At 41.7% G+C, this 18,245-nt stretch overlaps 1 protein-coding gene across 2 annotated transcripts; it reads right to left on the bottom strand.

Moving 5' to 3' along the window:
• Positions 1–534: 534 nt before the first annotated feature.
• rexo2 (RNA exonuclease 2) lies at positions 535–11,999 on the bottom strand. Of its 2 annotated transcripts, XM_085363277.1 has the most exons (7): positions 11,760–11,999; positions 11,424–11,507; positions 11,268–11,345; positions 3,860–3,971; positions 2,911–3,019; positions 2,397–2,450; positions 535–832 (listed from the first exon to the last, which is right to left on the bottom strand). In XM_085363277.1, the coding sequence occupies exons 1-7, from the start codon at positions 11,982–11,984 to the stop codon at positions 715–717; spliced, it is 780 nt and encodes a 259-aa protein (XP_085219403.1). In that variant the 5' UTR covers positions 11,985–11,999; the 3' UTR covers positions 535–714. The 2 variants fall into 2 exon arrangements, with proteins under 2 accessions (XP_085219403.1, XP_085219402.1); XM_085363276.1 differs by lacking the exon at positions 2,911–3,019 and having other exon boundaries at positions 11,760–11,960.
• Positions 12,000–18,245: the final 6,246 nt, after the last annotated feature.

Here is an 18,245-nt window from a genome sequence, read left to right on the forward strand (position 1 = left end):
GTCACCAGTCAGCAATGACAACTTTTCAAACCTGCTATATGGGTGCCAGTTTAGCTCAGTAAGCAGACCACATGCTACATGGGCTGGATTTGAATCTGACCCAGAGTGGCCCTTTGCTGCCACTGTCCAATAAAGGCTCCAAACATATGATCAGAAAATAAAACTACTGTACTGTTAGAAATGTAACAGTATGAAGACGTTTGAGTTTGGAACATTCACGTCCGTCACTTCACTTAGATGTTAAATATTCCAACATGTCATTGCACTGCATTTCCAGTTATCTACACCACAGCACATTGAAAATAAAGAACTTGAAATGGATAAACAAATATTTGGGTATTTTCTGTTATAGTTGCTCCCATTTCCTGCATCATGTGGTACATGACAGTAAGGAAACAAGAAGTTTTTCCACAGGCACAACCAGGTTTATTTGGTTTCACTTTCAAAACAAGAACAATTGAAAATTGCATCAGACACTGTCTCAATCAACACAAAAATCCAATCTACCAAAGATCACTATCATGAACCTGGACAAAAGGATTTCTCCTGAAAAGAAAAACAAAAAACCAACTGCTGCTTGCTTCTTTCAATGAAACCTTTAAATTTACCACTAACAATATTCTAACAAAGGATTATTGAGCATTCGCAAGTGCACAAACAAAAACCGATGGCAATACAATAATAACACTGAAGACTATATTCTCATTCTATGTGCTAACTCATACTGCTGCCTCCATTTTCAACAATCGTGCAATTCTTCTCTGATGCTTTGAAGATGTTGGCTCTGTAGTACTGCAGCTCCTTGATGCTCTCCCGGATGTCCTCCAACGCTCTAAAGAAGAAAAGCTCCATTTTAACTTCACCATCGTGGATATTTCTACATTCGCCTCCACATGCACACTTCGTTCCAGGATTAAAACAAGATTCTGCAAAGGTGGCTCTCACCTAAAAGCTCAGCTCCACGCCCTGAGCTCAGGCTGCGTGTTTGTTTAAACTTATATTTATGGTGGAAGATTTAAAAAAACATGAACTTTCCATTAACCTATCAGAATGTCAGCTTCATGTCTAAAAAAGCGATATGAACAGCAAAGTCTGAAGATTAGGCTGTGGAGGCCTTTTACATTTTTGGACTGTGCAATAGTCCACTAACATCACATAATAGACTGAAATTATTATTATTATTATTACAAAATAATATATTATAACAGTTCAGAGTAATGTGTTTGGGCCGTGACACTTTTCTACAAGTAACGCACGAGGTTGCTTCCCCATAGAAACTTTGTTTCACTACAAGTTTCATTATGTCCATGTTCCTTCATCACTATGGCCCAAGATGCATTTCATAATTACCACACAGCAATATGAATCTCTGTCCTTATGAGGACGTGTCTTTATTGTCCTCATTAAGAATGAACACCAGTGGTACCCCTCACCCTCCTCACAGATGCACCTGTGGTAGAAATGTGAAAGTCCTCTGTGCTTTGTTTCTTTGTTTGACTGCTGAGTTCAGGAAGTGTGCAACCTTAACAGGGGATCACATACTTTTCCCCTCACTGTACAGGTTTTAGAGCAGCATACGCTCCCACAATGTCTTTTTTCATATTTCCATATTTCAGCAGGACCAAGCTAAACCCAATACAGCATCTGTGTAACTAGCTTTACACCAGGGGGGTTCAACTCCTTATCACCCTGAGGAAGAGAAAGGTTGGCTGTACACTATTCTGTTCAACATCTCATCCAAGATCTTCAATAATCAGGTGCAATCTTCACTCTCTTATAGAGAGGTCATGCTTTGACACTGCAGGCCTACTGGTTGTTCCTAGAGTATTTAAAAGTAGAATGGGAGGCAGAGCCTTCAGTTTTCAGGCCCCTCTTCTGTGGAACCAGCTTCCAGTTTGGATTCAGGAGACAGACACTATCTCTACTTTCAAGATTAGGCTTCAAACTTTCCTTTTTGCTAAAGCATATAGTTAGGGCTGGACCATGTGACCCTGAATCCTCCCTTAGTTATGCTGCAATAGGTGTAGGCTGCCGGGGGATTCCCATGATGCACTGGGTGTTTCTTCTTCTTCACTATGTGTTAACAGACCTCTCTGCACTGAATCACACTTGTTATTAATCTCTGGCTCTCTTCCCACAGCATGTCTTTATCCTGTCTTCGTCGCCTCGCCCCCAACCGGAGGTTCTGCTGAAGGTTTCTTCCTGTTAAAAAGGAGTTTTTCCTTCCCGAGGTCAACTGTTTTCTGATTGTTGGGGTTCTCTGTATTACTGTAGGGCCTACCTTACAATCTAAAGCACCTTGAGGCGACTGTTGTTAGGTTTTGATGCTGTATAAATAAAACTGAAGCTCATCAGCCGTTTCATATATATGTTGATGCAGCTTTCTTTTTATTTACCTGTGTGTTGCTTTCTTGTGAGGCACCATTTTGTATTCTTCTGGAAACCAGCGTCTGAAAGTGTTTGTAGAAAGAAAGTCAATCGTACTGATACATTTATGATTTTCATGTATGGGCAGCATGCAGATGAAAATGCCATGCAACCTTTTCTTTGCTATGATGTGCAGCGGTGCATTAACTCCAGTAAACGGTTCTCACAACTTTAGTTCACATCAAAGTGAGAAACCAAGTGAGTGAGTGCAGCTTGTCTCTGGCAAACACTGTAAACTCTAAAATACCTGAGCCATGAATCTGTGGCCATTCATTTCTATAAAGGGTTTGATTAGGAAATGGAAATTAGACATAATATACATTCATGTTTATGGGTGTAGTCCCCCCCACCCACACTCCCTGTGACCAACAGTGTTTAACAGTGGCTCTCCACATGAAGATGCCAGATTATTCTGAGGTCAGCTCATGCAAAGCGGCCTGGCTGCAACAACTCTCACAGTTTACATCTCCTAAAGTCACCTGCCTGCTAAGCTCCTTGATGGTGCTCACGTCGATGATTCTGTAGTGAAGGTGGTACATGAACTGTGGCATATACTTGTCCAGGAACCTCTTATCTGCATGCACAGAGTTACCTGTAGAACAACCAATCACAAGCATGACTCCTCAAGCCAATCACTGACACCAGCACATGTGCTGCTGTTACACACATGATCTACAGCAGGGGTGCCCAATCCCGGTCCTCGAGAGCTACCGTCCTGCAGCTTTTAGATGCATCCTTGTTCCCACACACCCGAATCAAATGAATGGCTTGTTATCAGGCCTTTGCCAAACATGATGGCATGCTGAAGAGGTAATCAAACCATTTGATTCAGCTGTGTTGGAGTAGGGATGCATCTAAAAGCTGCAGGATAGTAGCTCTCGAGGACTGGGATTGGGCAGCCCTGATCTACAGGATAGTCTGAGCTTTGAGTCCAGTATGAGGAGGGTGAAGCAGAAGAAACAGATCACCTACACTGACACCTGACTCAGTCCTTTCACACTCAGCATGTTAATCACTTTCATGAGCTCACTGTGCATTATCCAACACAGGGTGGGGAGCTCCAGGCCTCCAGGGCCGGTGTCCTGCAGGTTAAATGGCTAAATGACCTCCTCGACATGTCTTCAAGTTCTCCAGAGGCCTGGTGATGAACATTTGATCCAGGGTGAGATCTAAAACCTGCAGGTGCTCGAGGCCTGGAGTTCCCCACCCCGATCTAATTAGAGTAATCACAGCAACCCAAATGGAAACCTCGGAAAATTAGGAAAGCTAAGCTGACGATTGGCTCTCCTCGAGCTCCTGTAGCTTCACCGGAGAGTCATTACAGAGATGCTAGGCATAATCCAGCCACCCACACAGTACCACAGACAGACATGCAGAATCATAACTTTGTGCCCAGGTCTTGGTTCTGAGGACATGAACAGAAAGAGTTTACCAGCGAGGGGACATTGTCCAGGTGGTGTGTGCTGTCTGACGAAGGACAGGAACTCATACTCTGCTTGTTCCAGGGTGATTTTACTGTCCCGTACAGCCTGGGTCAGTCCTGACTAAGACACAATTACACCAACAGACTTTGTTACTTCACTTTAAAACACGCCTCATCGTTCAAACAAGACAACAGTAAAGTGGAAAGGAAAAGCAGGCGTGAGCACAAATACTAAAATCTGAACTGCTGTGTCTGGGTTTTCTCTCAGTGTTGCACAACCTGAGGTTACAATAACATTAACTTCTGGGAAGATTGGTAACTGTCTGCACCTCCCTGAATCTTTCTCACTGTAAAATGATGAACTTTAAATGATTTGACGGGTCGCACCAACTGTTTCTGTAAGATCATTGCTGATGTCCAGACCAGCAAATTGTCAAAACTTCTGATTAATCAGTCCATTGATTAGCAGCACCTGGTGCTACTTAACCTCTACTGAAGCAGCAAAGGGAGACTTCACACACTGTCTACATTCTGGTTTAACGTTAGTCTGACATGGTGTCACATGTCATGCTCTTGTGCAAAGCTGCATTTATCTCATTTTAAGAGCTACAGAGTATCAGAAGATTTTGTTTTGGGTCTGGATACGTCAAACCTTGGAGTTAAGCATGTGGACTTTGTCACCTGAATGATAGTAAATTTCATACACTAGTAACCTGGTCCTTAAGTGATGACGTATGAACCCTGCTTCAGTCCAAACAACTCTGTGTTTATTAAGGCTGTTGTGTTTTTAACATGTTTTAATGTTTTGTATCTTGTTCTGTTTAATCTGAACAAGCCCCTAAAAACAGTCCATGATCACTGCCGGCCTCTCAGTTTTTAAACCCTTACGATGTAACTGCAGCCCATGCAGCAGTATATGAATGACTAACCTCATATTGTGGATGGATTATCTCAGTTGTTCTCCTGACTGAAGTTTGGTCCGTTTACAGCATCCTGCCATGCGACTGCATTTGTCTCTAACCATCAGGAACCTTCACGTTAACTTTTATCGAGTAGAAAAAAGTTAGCATTCATCCTCCAGCTTCACTGTGTTTATGCTATGCTAACATAGGTGTGTCGCTAGCGATCACGTAGCACATCATTATATACCAGCTAGCCCAACTTCAGTAACCCTACAAACGTCACTGCTGTTTAGTTTTCTGTCCTCATTTATGTTGGAAGTGATAGCAGAGCTGTACGTTTGAATTTGTTTCAGAAGTCTCTCTGTCAAAACATGCTATATTATGTTTAGATGGAAGCTAGCGAGCTAACTTCCTGCTAACTTCTAACTTAAATGTAATAAATTCTGTTTTCATGGATGCCTGGATGTTAAACTTCATTGTTACACCTGGTAAAGTATGGAACGCCAGGACTGCCATAATGAATTAATTAAATACACCATTAAATAATTAATTAAATGTGGCAATAATTAATTAAAATTGGAATTAATTAATTAAATAAATAGTTATGACACATGTAATTAATTAATTATTGACACATTTAATTAATTATTTATGTATTTCACATTTTAATTAATTATTGACACATTTAATTAATTAATTATTGACACATTTAATTAATTATTTATGTATTTCACATTTTAATTAATTATTGACACATTTCATTAATTATTGACACATTTCATTAATTATTTAATGATATATTTATTTATTTCATTTTGGCAGTCCTGACGCCTGGCTCTCATCATGAAATAATTTTATCTGTCAGCCTCACCCATCAAACTCAGGGGGCGGGGTTAACGCTGATCGAGTTAAAACCATTGCTTTGGCCTGGTGGCCATTGTTTCTAGCACACAATAACCGGCATGTGGAAGCTAACAGAACTGAGCTTTGAAAAACCCTGTTTGTGTGTTACCAAATACAGTTTTAATATTTTTTTAGCCGAGAATGTAGTGGTTTAATCTTCATGTGTCTGGTCGGTTTGTCAAGATACAGCCTCTTTGCAAAAGTGCTTCGATGATTTCGGAGATGTCTGCCCAGTCTCACGGCAAAGCGTGGGATAGACCCGCTCGCCTCGCAAGCAATCCCACCGACAAAGCGCAGGCCCCGGTACACAGCTGTAGTAACCCCCGCTGACTTCTTTTACTGAGGTTATATTTATCGATGTTTTATTTCCTGATGTTCTTATGTGTCCTACGTGTTTCAGTCGCCAATTCTGAATTATAACTAACATTAAAAACATGTTTAAGGAGGAGAGAGAACAAATAAATCTGTTTAACATCTGATCTTTGGGTTTTTGTTCAGTAATCAGCGTGACCTGTGTATAAACACATAAAAGAGATAACGTTGGTGTTTCCGTCATGTAGTAACTGCTGGCTTTAACTGTACAAAGGTTGTTCGACACTATGAAACACATACAGACTTCATGATGTTCGGCTAATATTTTTATTGTGAATATTAATCATGCTGACCTCGCTCTGTACACCACGCAGCGAGGTCAGCATATCCACGATATCCTCAGCTCCATGAGTTAACACAAAGTTTCCCAGCTGACTATCTAACTGCCAACTATTCCAGAGACGTGAAAATATACAGCATAAAGAAAAGTGTAAGAGACTCAGCAGCAGATTAGAATAACAGTTATACATTTAATAAATCACCAAATGAATCCAAGAAACGAGCAAACCTGTTCCGACAATTTGAATTTGTATTCCCTCAGCTGCAGACTCGCTGCTGTTTAAATGTTTGAAAAGGAAGATTAGATATAAAAAACGTCAAACATAGACTCAGTCTGCCTTCACATTTGATATGAGGCCAGCACGTATAGTGGCCTCAGCAGGCTATTACTGAAATACACGTGCTATATCATAAACTATGATATAAACAGGGAGGTCCTATTAACATGTTTAGTTTTAAAGGACACCTTCCTGCCTTTAGTCTCATTCATGAGCAGTATTCGTTTTCTTCTAACATCCAGAAGTCTGCACGATGTGTTTCATAGTTTGTAACAAGCCTTTGACAGGTAAACATAACATGACCGAAAAAGCAAAAAAAAAAAAAAAAAAAAAAAAAGAGAGAGAGAGAGAGAGAGAGAGAGTGTTGAGATAAGAAGAGAAAATGCTCTCAATTATGGAGACAGACAAATGGTTCATTTATGTTTGATGTGTGTTTATTCCTCCCTAAATATCGTCGGTGAAGTTCGCCATGCACGTCAGATTTTCCTGCGCATTTTTTATACCTCTACCAACAGAGAGAGAAAAAAAAATCACATTCTAACAGACAGCTGGTGCTTAGAATACAGTTGAATAACTATTAAAAAACAGATGATATTTAGATGATAGTTCAGTCTAACACATGTGCCAGTGAACCATTAAACGTCTGTGAAACTATGCAGTTATGAAACGTAACTTTAACCTCAGCCAAACCGATTTGCTCAGTTGTAAATAAAACAGCGAAGTAAACGTGACCCGACAGACAGAACCTGAGTGAATGAAGTCCAGCGTTTAACCACTGAGAGCTAAAACTCAGCTGAGGTTTGAAAGCTGTGTGCCGGTGATTGGACATCAGCCGCTGATAAAGCTGTTCGCCTATAAAGTGCTCTGTAAGGAAACGAGCTCCAGCAGCTCTGCGCTCGGGGAAAACACTATATTTACTTATCTTGTGCAGAAAAATGCGCTGACATTGCTTTATATCGAGCACCGGCTGCCCAGTTAAACTGTGACTATCACCAGGTAACTAGGCGTGTTTCTTGAATTAGCAGCAGGTGTTAAACAGCTGACAGATGAGGAAGAGGAGGATGCATGCAGGTAAACTGAGGGTCTGTTGAGCTGATCGCTGGTTTCGTGAGAAAAATGTCAGCTCGTTCTTTATGTTACAGAAGCACAGAGACACAAGACCAGGCGGAAAGAGACGATCGTTCGGTGAAAATGAGAATCTGCGAATGCAACATGTGGAACACGGAGAGTGGAATATGTAAACAAACCGGTTAACGTAACCCCCTCGGTGCACTCTGCATGCTAACTGTTAGCAGAGCTAGTGAAATCTCTGAAAACATCTGAGCACTTTTGCAAACATGTTCTATGTTGACAACCTGACCAGACATGCGGCGCGACATTCGCGGCTAAAACACTGTTAAAAGTGTAGCTGGTGACAGAAAAACGGGGTATTTTAAAACTACACCACCACCATTGCTGCTTGTGATTTGATCTGCATTCTGGGATACCTGGCTGCCCCAAGTCTACACAAGCAATCGATTTTCTAGGATCGACCTGTTTTGACTTACTTTGCACGGCAACCAATCAAATGTTAGAGAAGCTGCATGGGCAGCGTTAACCCCGCCCCCTGAGTTTGATGGGTGAGGCTGACAGATAAAATTATTTCATGACGAGAGCCAGGCGTCAGGACTGCCAAAATGAAATAAATATATCATTAAATAATTAATTAAATGTGTCAATAATTAATTAATTACATGTGTCAATAATTAATTAAAATGTGAAATACATAAATAATTAATTAAATGTGTCAATAATTAATTAATTACATGTGTCATAACTATTTATTTAATTAATTAATTCCAATTTTAATTAATTATTGCCACATTTAATTAATTATTTAATGGTGTATTTAATTAATTCATTATGGCAGTCCTGGCGTTCCATAGTAAAGCAGCAACGCTGATCATTTTATTACAGATGAAAGAATTTAGACAGTTTGCAACTCTCAGTGATGCTGCAGTGTTGTTTGACTTTGGGACCTGAAACAGAGTTTGGACCAGGACACAGCTAATGGCGTCAGACTTAAACACACGATTGGGGAAAAAGGTTATTTTTGAAATGACAATGTGTCTGGTAGGGGTGCAACGATATTCGTATCGATATTGAACCGTTCGATACAGTGCTTTCGGTTCGGTACGCATATGTATCGAACAATACAACATTTTTAATTTATTTTATCAATTTTCCTTCTGACGATGCTGTCTGTGTGGAGCGCTCAGTGAATCTGCGTTCGACTACTCCGCCTAGGCTGCACTGTCGAGCGCAGATCCACTGAGCGCTCCACACAGACAGCATAGACAGAAGGAAGAGCGCAGGGCACCTCCCCCACCCTCATTCAGATCTGGCGTTTGGAACTATTTTGGTCTTCATGTGACGTATGACCCTGAAGGTAAGCGAGTCATGGACTAAGGTAAAAGAGTATGTTGGATGTGCCATGCAATGCTCAATTACATGGGTGGGAACTAGTGTGTTAGCGCAGTTAGCTCGTTAACGTGTTGGCCGTCTAGCCCCATGCACGGAGCGATCGGCGGTAGCTCGTTAACGGAGATTTGCCGTGTTGTAGCGTTAAGGTCATTTCAACGAGATTAACCTGAAAGCACTAGTGGGAACACAACGAATATGACTGCACATTTACGCCGACATCATCCTAGTGCAAAGACAAAAACAACAAGCATGCTACTAACTTTAGCCGAGTCATTTAGACAGCTGTTAGCACGTGATTCTCCTTATGCTGCTGAGAATATAGCCCAGAAGAAGCGGATAGTATAGCTTTTATTTTGGAAAGAGACATTTCTCTGTAATAAACTCTCTTTTCCAAAGATGAGTGATTCCTCAATCAGATACAGGGCTCGCAATATCGCTAGCCCAACGTCCTGGGGCTAGCGATTTTTTCCAGTCGGGCTACCAAAATCTATCTCTGCCCTGCCCGTCGGGCTATTGTGGGAAGGAAAAATATATGTCAATGCTTTTGCATTCTTTCAGAAATGTAGCTGGGTAATTATGTCATTGGCATCGGTGAGCCACTGTCAATATGTGACATATTGAAATCGTGTTTGAATTTGCGCTTGTTTTTTGCTTTCACTTTGCAATCGTGCAAACTGTGTATAGAGAGCGACAGCACTGATCTGTGAGTGATGATAATTTGCGCACCAATTCCTCTGACATCGTCTTATTAATCGTTAGCTTACTATGCAAACATGACAAGTGAAATCTCCCGCAGCTTAAACATGTGAGAGGTTGATCGCGCAGAGAATCGCTGAGCTTATGTGAGTGAGCGTGTAAAAGCATTTCAGTTCTGCTGAGCCAAATAAGACCGGTCAGGGTGAAGAAGTGACAGCCAAAGAAAAGCTTACCACAAAACGGAGAAGTTATGACAAATGAGACTATAAGGCAAAAAGAAAGTGCAGCTTTATGGTTTCATGGACAAAATAATTTCTGTGGCTGCAATATGATGAGCTAAATAACCAGGGCTGCACATAAGTGGTCCGCAGGTGCACATTCGCTGTCAAAATAAAAAACACGCACAAGGGTTAGGGTTAAATTTAAAAACTGTACTTTTGAGTTAAAATATATATTTATAATTTTAATAAATGACAAATTAAAAAGGCATGAACATTTTTTTGTATCGAAAAAATATCGAACCGTGACACCAAAGTATCGAACCGAACCGAACCGTGAATTTTGTGTATCGTTGCACCCCTAGTGTCTGGTGTACTGTGGGAGATACGACACGTCCCACAGTACACTGGTCACCACTTACCTTATGTCAACTTAAGGACCACCCTTAGGTAAGAGGTTAATGTTTTTAATGGGTTCGTGTTACGTTGTCAGCCTAATGATGGCCACCTTCATTCACATCAACATCTCTTTGAATCTCAAGAATTTCAGTGAAACAATACCAAAGCAAGTTTAAGAGTTGGAATCTCAAGCAGAGCCTTCATGTTCTGAATTTGTCCTACAGGCAAACGGCAGGTCTCACCTGTACAGTTACCTATGAGCCTGTGAGAAACTGGAACATAAAAATGACTTCAGTAATGTGACAAGTATTAAACTTGATTTGCTACACTAACCAGAACCTTCATTTAAGTTTAGGTGAGTGAACATTTTAGATTTTATTAATTGACACTAATTAGCCAGTAAAGGTTTTTGTGTATTGAACACAAAGTTTATAAGTTCCTAAGAACGCTTGAGTAACAGCCCATAATACCACACGCCGCCCTTTCATCTGCACTGGGTCACTCCAGAACGACCACCACGGCAGCAACCAAAACACTAACGTTAAAGCTTCAATTCAATTTGATTTATATATTAATATATATTATATTTAGTATCAGTGTTTTTGACTCAGGGAGCATTCAAATGGCACAGTGCAACCAGCAGAAAGAACATATGTCTGCACAATCTCTACGATGAATAAGAAGAGACTGATTCAGAGACTCATAAGAGTGTAGGAGCCGGGAACATTCGTGCTCACGCTATGGTTAAAGGCCGTGGTTGTAAGGAGCTGCATGTTCCCATTAGCATTCTAGATTAGTTTGTTTTCTTGCAGAGGTGCTTTCCAGCACAGACTTTTGACAGACGTGTAGAAAAACAATCTGTATTTCTGCTTTACTGGTACGAGCCCCTGAACAAACGCCGGCTTACCTTTCCGTGATGCTCTTTACACCACTCTGACATCCCTTCCAGTAGCTCGTCGGGCTGCTTAATGATCACGTTTGGCCCCTGGAGAAAAACAACAGCTGCCTTGAACTTGTATGACAGAGAGACGAGCAGAGGCTCCAGTGTTCACGTTCACATTACCTCGGCCAGGATGTTCAGGTTAGAGTCTGTAATAAGGCAGGCCATTTCAATGATTTGGTCCTTTTCAACGTCCAGCCCTGTCATCTACACACACACACACACGTAGTCGTCATTATAAACAGCACAGACAGATTGAGAACAGCAGCTCAAGTCTGCACACCCGTGTGCCATGTTCCTGCGTGGACTGCCTACAGCTCGTTGGACACTTCACACAACTATTCCAGCATCCAGCGCTATATGCGCCATCTAGTTCCACAGCTTACCGTTACATTCAACGGCTAAGTAAAGCGTTTAGTGCCTTGTAGCAATAACCACAGTTCCCACGACGTGACTCACCTCCAGGTCCACCCACACCATTCTCTGGGACATGCCCGTGGCTGTCATGCTGCCTCTTGTTGATGCCTGACCTGCGGCTGGTGCTAACAGCGGACTTCCTGGCCGGCTAAGCGCTGCCTTTCCGAGAGACAGCGCGAACAGACTCTTGCTGAATGTAGCGAGCACCCATGCCGAACTGCGCGAGCACACCGGCATGCTGAGCCCATTTCCGGTCTTATTTGCCATAAGAAAACTTTTCAAACACAGACTTCAGCAACGAACTGCTGCATTACTGCCACCTGCTGGTGTGGATGTACGTGTACAGCTATCAAGATCACTACTGAAGTCCAGGTGCTTGGAGTCGTTGGTCTGCCTGCCTGTCAGTTCTTGCACTCTGGCTACGATCAACTGAAATCGTGCCGCAGTCTGTAGCGTGGATGCGGACATTTATTTCATTTTTACTGCACAGAAGTAGTGATGTGACTGTATCGAGGCTTCAACGCTTGTGTCTAGTGATGTGTCGGTCGCGAACGAAATGGCTCTTAGAGCCGACTCTTTGACGTGAACGACGCGAGCCGGCTCCTTATTGGGAGCCATGTTTTTTTTTTCTTTCTCTCACCCTCTCTCTCACACACTTTTTTCAGCTTCACTCCACTCGTGAGCCTTGTGCTTTGCGCTGGGAAGAAGGGGGGAGGCGCGGTAGTTACACATGCTAGGTAACTACCAAGGGAGAGACAGAGAAAGAGAGCAGGGACAACAACGTCACATTAGAAAGGTATAGTAATCATCCACAACTATTTTCAGTTGCGGATGATAAAGGATTCAGAAAGTTTATTCATGCAGGCCCATATGACAGAGAATGTGCATCTTCTTTTTGTTTTCATATTTTTAATTTATATTTAATTGTGTTGTGGTTTGCAGTGTTTAATGTTGTTACACTTTAAATATGTTTAAAAGGAAAAAGCTGAAAATTTAAATAGTTAAAAGTTGAACCGTGAATAGTTGGTTTTTGTATTATATGATTTATTTATTACATTTTATGTGGAGTGAATAAATAAAAGTATATTTACGGTGGTCCCTACAGACAAAGCACGTACAAACTCCAAAACACGTAAAAACTCAGAACCACATAAAAACTCAAAACACGTACAAAAGACAACAGAAGTGCTCCAGGATGCTAGGGCGCAGTGTTGAGCTTTGTTACCTAGTGGCTACACAAGCCAGGAAGTACCAACGACCGGATTTGGTGTGTGGTAGTAACAGGTAAATGAACATTTTTTAAATTATTTGAATATATATGAGTGCCTGTGTATAAATACACAAACAATACACACATGCTTTCAATTGTGTCATTTAAGTGATCTAGGTAGCTCTGCTTTGGAAGTTCAGTTAATGTTAGAAATGTGTTTTGGAGTTTGTACGTGCTTTGTCTCTAGGGGCCACCGCATATATTTATATATAAACATATATAAATAAAACCACACTTTTTTTTACATTAGTAATTCCTTTTGTGCATAATTTTATATTATTGTTAATAATAAATTAATTGAAGCAACAAAACAACCTGAAGAGCCCGTTGGGAGCCGAAAGAGCCGGCTCTTTTTAGTGAGTCGAGCCGAAAGAGCCGGATCTCTAAAAAGAGCTAGAAAACCCATCACTACATGTGTCGAGTAGTGAGGAGAGAAGGTTAGGAGAGAATGGAGCCAGCTAAGAAGAGGAGGATGTCCTCCCCTGTGTGGGAACATTGTGATTTTATTACTCCCAACAAGGTATGTAAATTTCTACAGAAGATGTATTTTCATAATACTGATGGTGCAATACAATTTATGTTAAGCAGCTTTACTTTTGTACAAGGTGAAGTGTTTGCTATGTGCCAGGGAGCTGGGATATAACAACAACACCTCATCCATGCTTAGGCACTACAGAGCTTTGCATGAGAAAAGGGGGAACACCGATTATGGAGCAAGACCAGGTGAGCCATCAAATGCCACGATAATATAGCATGCAGTAATGTTACTAAATGATATATCAATATTATACAACTGTTATAAGTTACGTGTGTGATATTTATATTTGTGCTTTGTTTTTGTTGTCTTTCCTCAGGAGAACAATCTCAAATAGATGAAGACCTGGTTAGCATGGTGATTGAGGACTCCCAGCCATTTAGCATTGTGGAGGACAAAGGATTCAAAAGATTTGTTAAATCATTAAATGTTTAAAATGTTATCCCCACTAAAAAGGTCATAAAAGCAGTGAAAATTTAGTTTTTAGAGAATGAAATGTGGGCAGGACTGAGGCTCAAAGCCTCAGTGTGTAGCTGTCCATACCTCAACGTTACAAAAGCACAACCACTGTCCACACCCCAACCACACCTCACCTCACAGGAAATGATCATTTCCATTTTAAGCATTTCCAAATGATCATTTTCCATACTGCCAGTATAAATATACACAGTATGCTGCCATCACTACAATATAGATGTTTTACACACTCCTTTTGTTGTTGACATTTACAGGCTGTGTGCAAACGGCCACACTCTTCAAATTCATGCCAACTAATATTTTTACATCCAGTAGATGTCCTACTAGAGCAAATGAAGCTTCAAGACGCTTTGCACTGGGGTGAACCAATTGGATGAAAAGCTTCAGTGCTTCATGAAGCTTCATCTGCCCATCACTACACAGAAGGATGAGAGCGCGATAGTAAAGTGGAGACTGCTCCACGACAGACACAACTGCATCATACTCGGCAGCATGCTAACGCTAAGCTAGCCAAGAACCCAGAGTGACGTTAAAGCTGCTGGATTCTGTGCACGTTGCATCCAATAGCGTCTGTCTTCTCGGTCACATCACTTCCTTTATTGCTGACTCTGTTTCCTTTTCCTTTTATTTTTAGAGCACTTTCATAATCACTTTGCAAATGATGGGCTCCCCTCGGCCACCCACGGAGCCATCGCCAGCTCTAAGGCTTGGATCATTCTGTGTCTGCAGCACGCTGCTCTATATGTTCTATCGGTCTGGCGTTGGCATGAGCTCACCACCCTGGAGGAGGTGATCAGTGACTGCTCTTAATCATGGACTCCCACCCCCTCCATTACACCCTGGACAAAAGAGCAGTTTCAGCAACAGGTTCCTTCAGCCTGGCTGTCTGACGTTGTTACAGGAGGTCGTTCCTTCTGCTGCTGTCAGACTCTTTCATTAATCCACTGGGGTCAGATCCACACATGTGGAACAAGATTAATCACACCTCAGTGCACCCTGTCACTTTGTACACCACAACATATATTGGCACTTATACTTGTTCTTTTGTATGTATATTTATAGCTATATCTCTATAAGTATATATCATATCTCTGTTTCTACTCCCATTTTATACAAGTGCTTGATGTTTGTTGTATATTTGCTGCTATGACAGCACTATACTTCTATCTTTGAACAGATACGTAAAAGAAAATGGAAACTGGAAAAACGTCATGACGCATGCTCAATCATCCAGGTAAGTAAATCTCCAAAAGTTGATTCTGTTCATCTGGGCGTAGCGTTTTGTGGGAAAAATGTTTCATCACTCATTCAGGTGACTTCTTCAGTTTCAGCTGACTGCAGGTTTCAATCTTATAAACAGTACATTTGCATAATGACTGAAACCAGCCCACTGAAGGAACAATGGGCTGGGAGGTCAGTTCCTTAATCTTAATTATGCAAATTCTCCATCAGTAATGGGGGACATCTAAAAGCTGATGTGTACCGTAAACCTGACACAGCGGCCAGGGAGGCAGAAGAACATCAAGAAGGCCCTGAGTAAATGTGGTTATCCCAGCTGGACTTTTGTCAAAGCTGGGAAGGCTCCTAAAGAAAGCTCCAGCAGATCCAGGAGAGAAGGACAACCGCTGCCCACCTGTAGTGATCCCGTACGTGTCAGGAGTATCGGAGCAGCTGAGACGCATTTTTTCTAAACACCGCGTCTCTGTGGCTTTTAAACCCCAAAACACGCTGCGCCAAAAACTGGTCCACCCCAAGGATCGGGTCCCCCGACACAAACAGAGTAACATAGTGTACGCTGTTAAGTGCAGGAGGACTGGCAGGATTTATACATCGGGGAAACCAAACAACCTCTGGCTAAGAGGACGGCACAACACAGAAGATATACCTCATCAGGCCAGGACTCTGCAGCCTATTTACACCTACAGGCCAGTGGACACTCTTTCAATGATGAGGATGTAACATCCTGGACAGGGAGGAACGCTGGTTTGAGGGCGGAGTCAAGAAGGCCATTTACGTGAAAAGGGAAAGACCATCTCTGAATGGAGGAGGGGCCTAAGGGTACATCTGTCACCATCTTACATGCTGTGATTGCAGCCATTCAACTCTCTGTGAATGGGACTCATGGACTTTGATCAGTGGTTGTTGACCATGGTCATGAGACTTTACATATTGATGATTATAAACTGACCTCCCAGCCCATTGTTCCTTCAGTGGGCTGGTTTCAGTCATTATGCAAATGTCCTGTTTATAAGATTGAAACCTGCAGTCAGCTGAGACTGAAGACGTCACCTGGATGATGACGAAACGTTTCTCCCACAAAACGCTACGTCCAGATGAACAGAATCAACCTTTTGGAGAAACTGGAAAAAGACACAAAACAGGATAATAAAGGATTTGTGTTTTTTCATTATTCACATGATTTCCTCCAGAAGTATTTATTCACTTTGTTTTAAAAACTCAGTGACAGCAGTCATGCACACAGCATATTTCTTTTACTATGTTTTACTACTTTTGCATCGATATGACACCGATCGTGAGTTTCAGAGTCCCCTTGTAACCATGGTTATTCTGTGATGGGTACATTAGAGAGGAGAGCATCTGTCCTGCAGCCTGATCAGCTAGATCATTTAATGTTTACGTCACAGGTCTGTTTTGTTCCTTATTGTCTGCTACAGTACGATCTCACCTGCGACTCACCTGAGCCTTCTTCGTTTCCTTTTTAGAAACACTTCTTCATGGTTGAACTGTTTTGGCTAACTAATCAATACCACGTTAACTTTGGTTTCCTGGTTGGAAAACAAGCACATCATTTTAGAATGACTAAAGACAATACTCCAATAACTGACTGATTTTAATTGTAGGGATATCTCACTGGAACATGTGTGTATAGTTTGATAATAAATCGGTGCATTGATCATTTATTACTTTGACATCAAGTCATTGTTGGCCTTTTTTCACACTGGTGTGATGAAAAGTAGTTTGAATGTAAACACATGTTAAACATCTGGTTAAAAACACAAACCTACAACCTGCCCTGTGTGAAAACATTACCTGCGGTGTATCACATCTTTAGAAAGCCGAATAGCCACACCCAGGCGTGATTATTACCACACCTGTGCTCAATCAAAAAATCACTTACATAACAGCTGCCTGACAAAGTGCAATAGACCAAAAGATCCTCTGAAGTCAGACTTCCTGCTGTGATCCAAGAAAATTCAGGAACAAATGAGAAAGAAAGTACCTGAGCCCTCTCAGTCTAGGAAAGGTTATAAAGCCATTTCTAAAGCTGTGGGACTCCAGCAACCCACAGTGGGAGCCATTATCCAGAAAGGTGGATGAACCAGCAGTGAACCTTTCCAGGAGCTGCCGGCCGACCAAACTTAACCCAAGAGTGCATCCACGAGGTCACAAAAGACCCCAGGACAACATCCAAAGACCTGCAGGCCTCACTTGCTTCCCTTAAGGTCAGTTTTCATGACTCCACCATAAGACAAAAAGAGCCTGGGCAAAAATGGCCAGCATGGCAGAGGTCCAAGATGAACACCAGTGCTGAGGAAAGGAACATAAAGGCTTTCAGTTTTCCTAGAAAACATCTTGATGATCCCCAGGGCGTTTGGGAAAATATTCTGTGGACTGGTCAGACAAAAGGTGAACTTTTTGCAAGGTGTGTGTCCCGTTACATCTGGTTTTCAGGAAAGGAACATCATACCAGCAGGAGAATATGGTGTTGGTAGTGTGACGGTCTGGGGCTGTTCTGCTTTATGTCTGGGCATCTGTTCAAGACCTCACAGTGAAGCGCACTTCTGCAGCAGGACAATGATCCAAAACACACCAGTGAGTCCAACTGTGAGTGGATGAAGGTTTTGGAGTGCCTTAGTTACAGTCCTGACCTGAATCCAATTGAGATGCTGTGGCATGAAAAGACGGTTCTGCTCAAAAATCCTCCAATTCTGCAAAAATGAGACAAAGTTTCTCATCAGCGCTGTCAAAGACTCATTGCCAGTTATCATAAATGCTTGATTGCCGTTGTTGCTGTTGAGGGTGGGCCAACCAGTTATTATGTTTAGGGGGCATCACTTTTTCACAAAGGACCATGTAGGTTTGGATTATTTACCCCTCAAACAAAAACACCTTCATTTAGAAACAGCATTTTGTTTACTTGTGTTGTCTTTGTCTAATATTTACATTTGTTTGATGATCTGAAACACTGAAGTGTGATAAACACACAAAGAATGAGGAAATCAGG

Source organism: Diplotaxodon limnothrissa, linkage group LG10 (assembly GCF_057381915.1).
Source record: "Diplotaxodon limnothrissa isolate DT_005_m linkage group LG10, D_limnothrissa_male_GT1.1, whole genome shotgun sequence".
In the NCBI taxonomy this organism is placed as follows: domain Eukaryota; kingdom Metazoa; phylum Chordata; class Actinopteri; order Cichliformes; family Cichlidae; genus Diplotaxodon; species Diplotaxodon limnothrissa.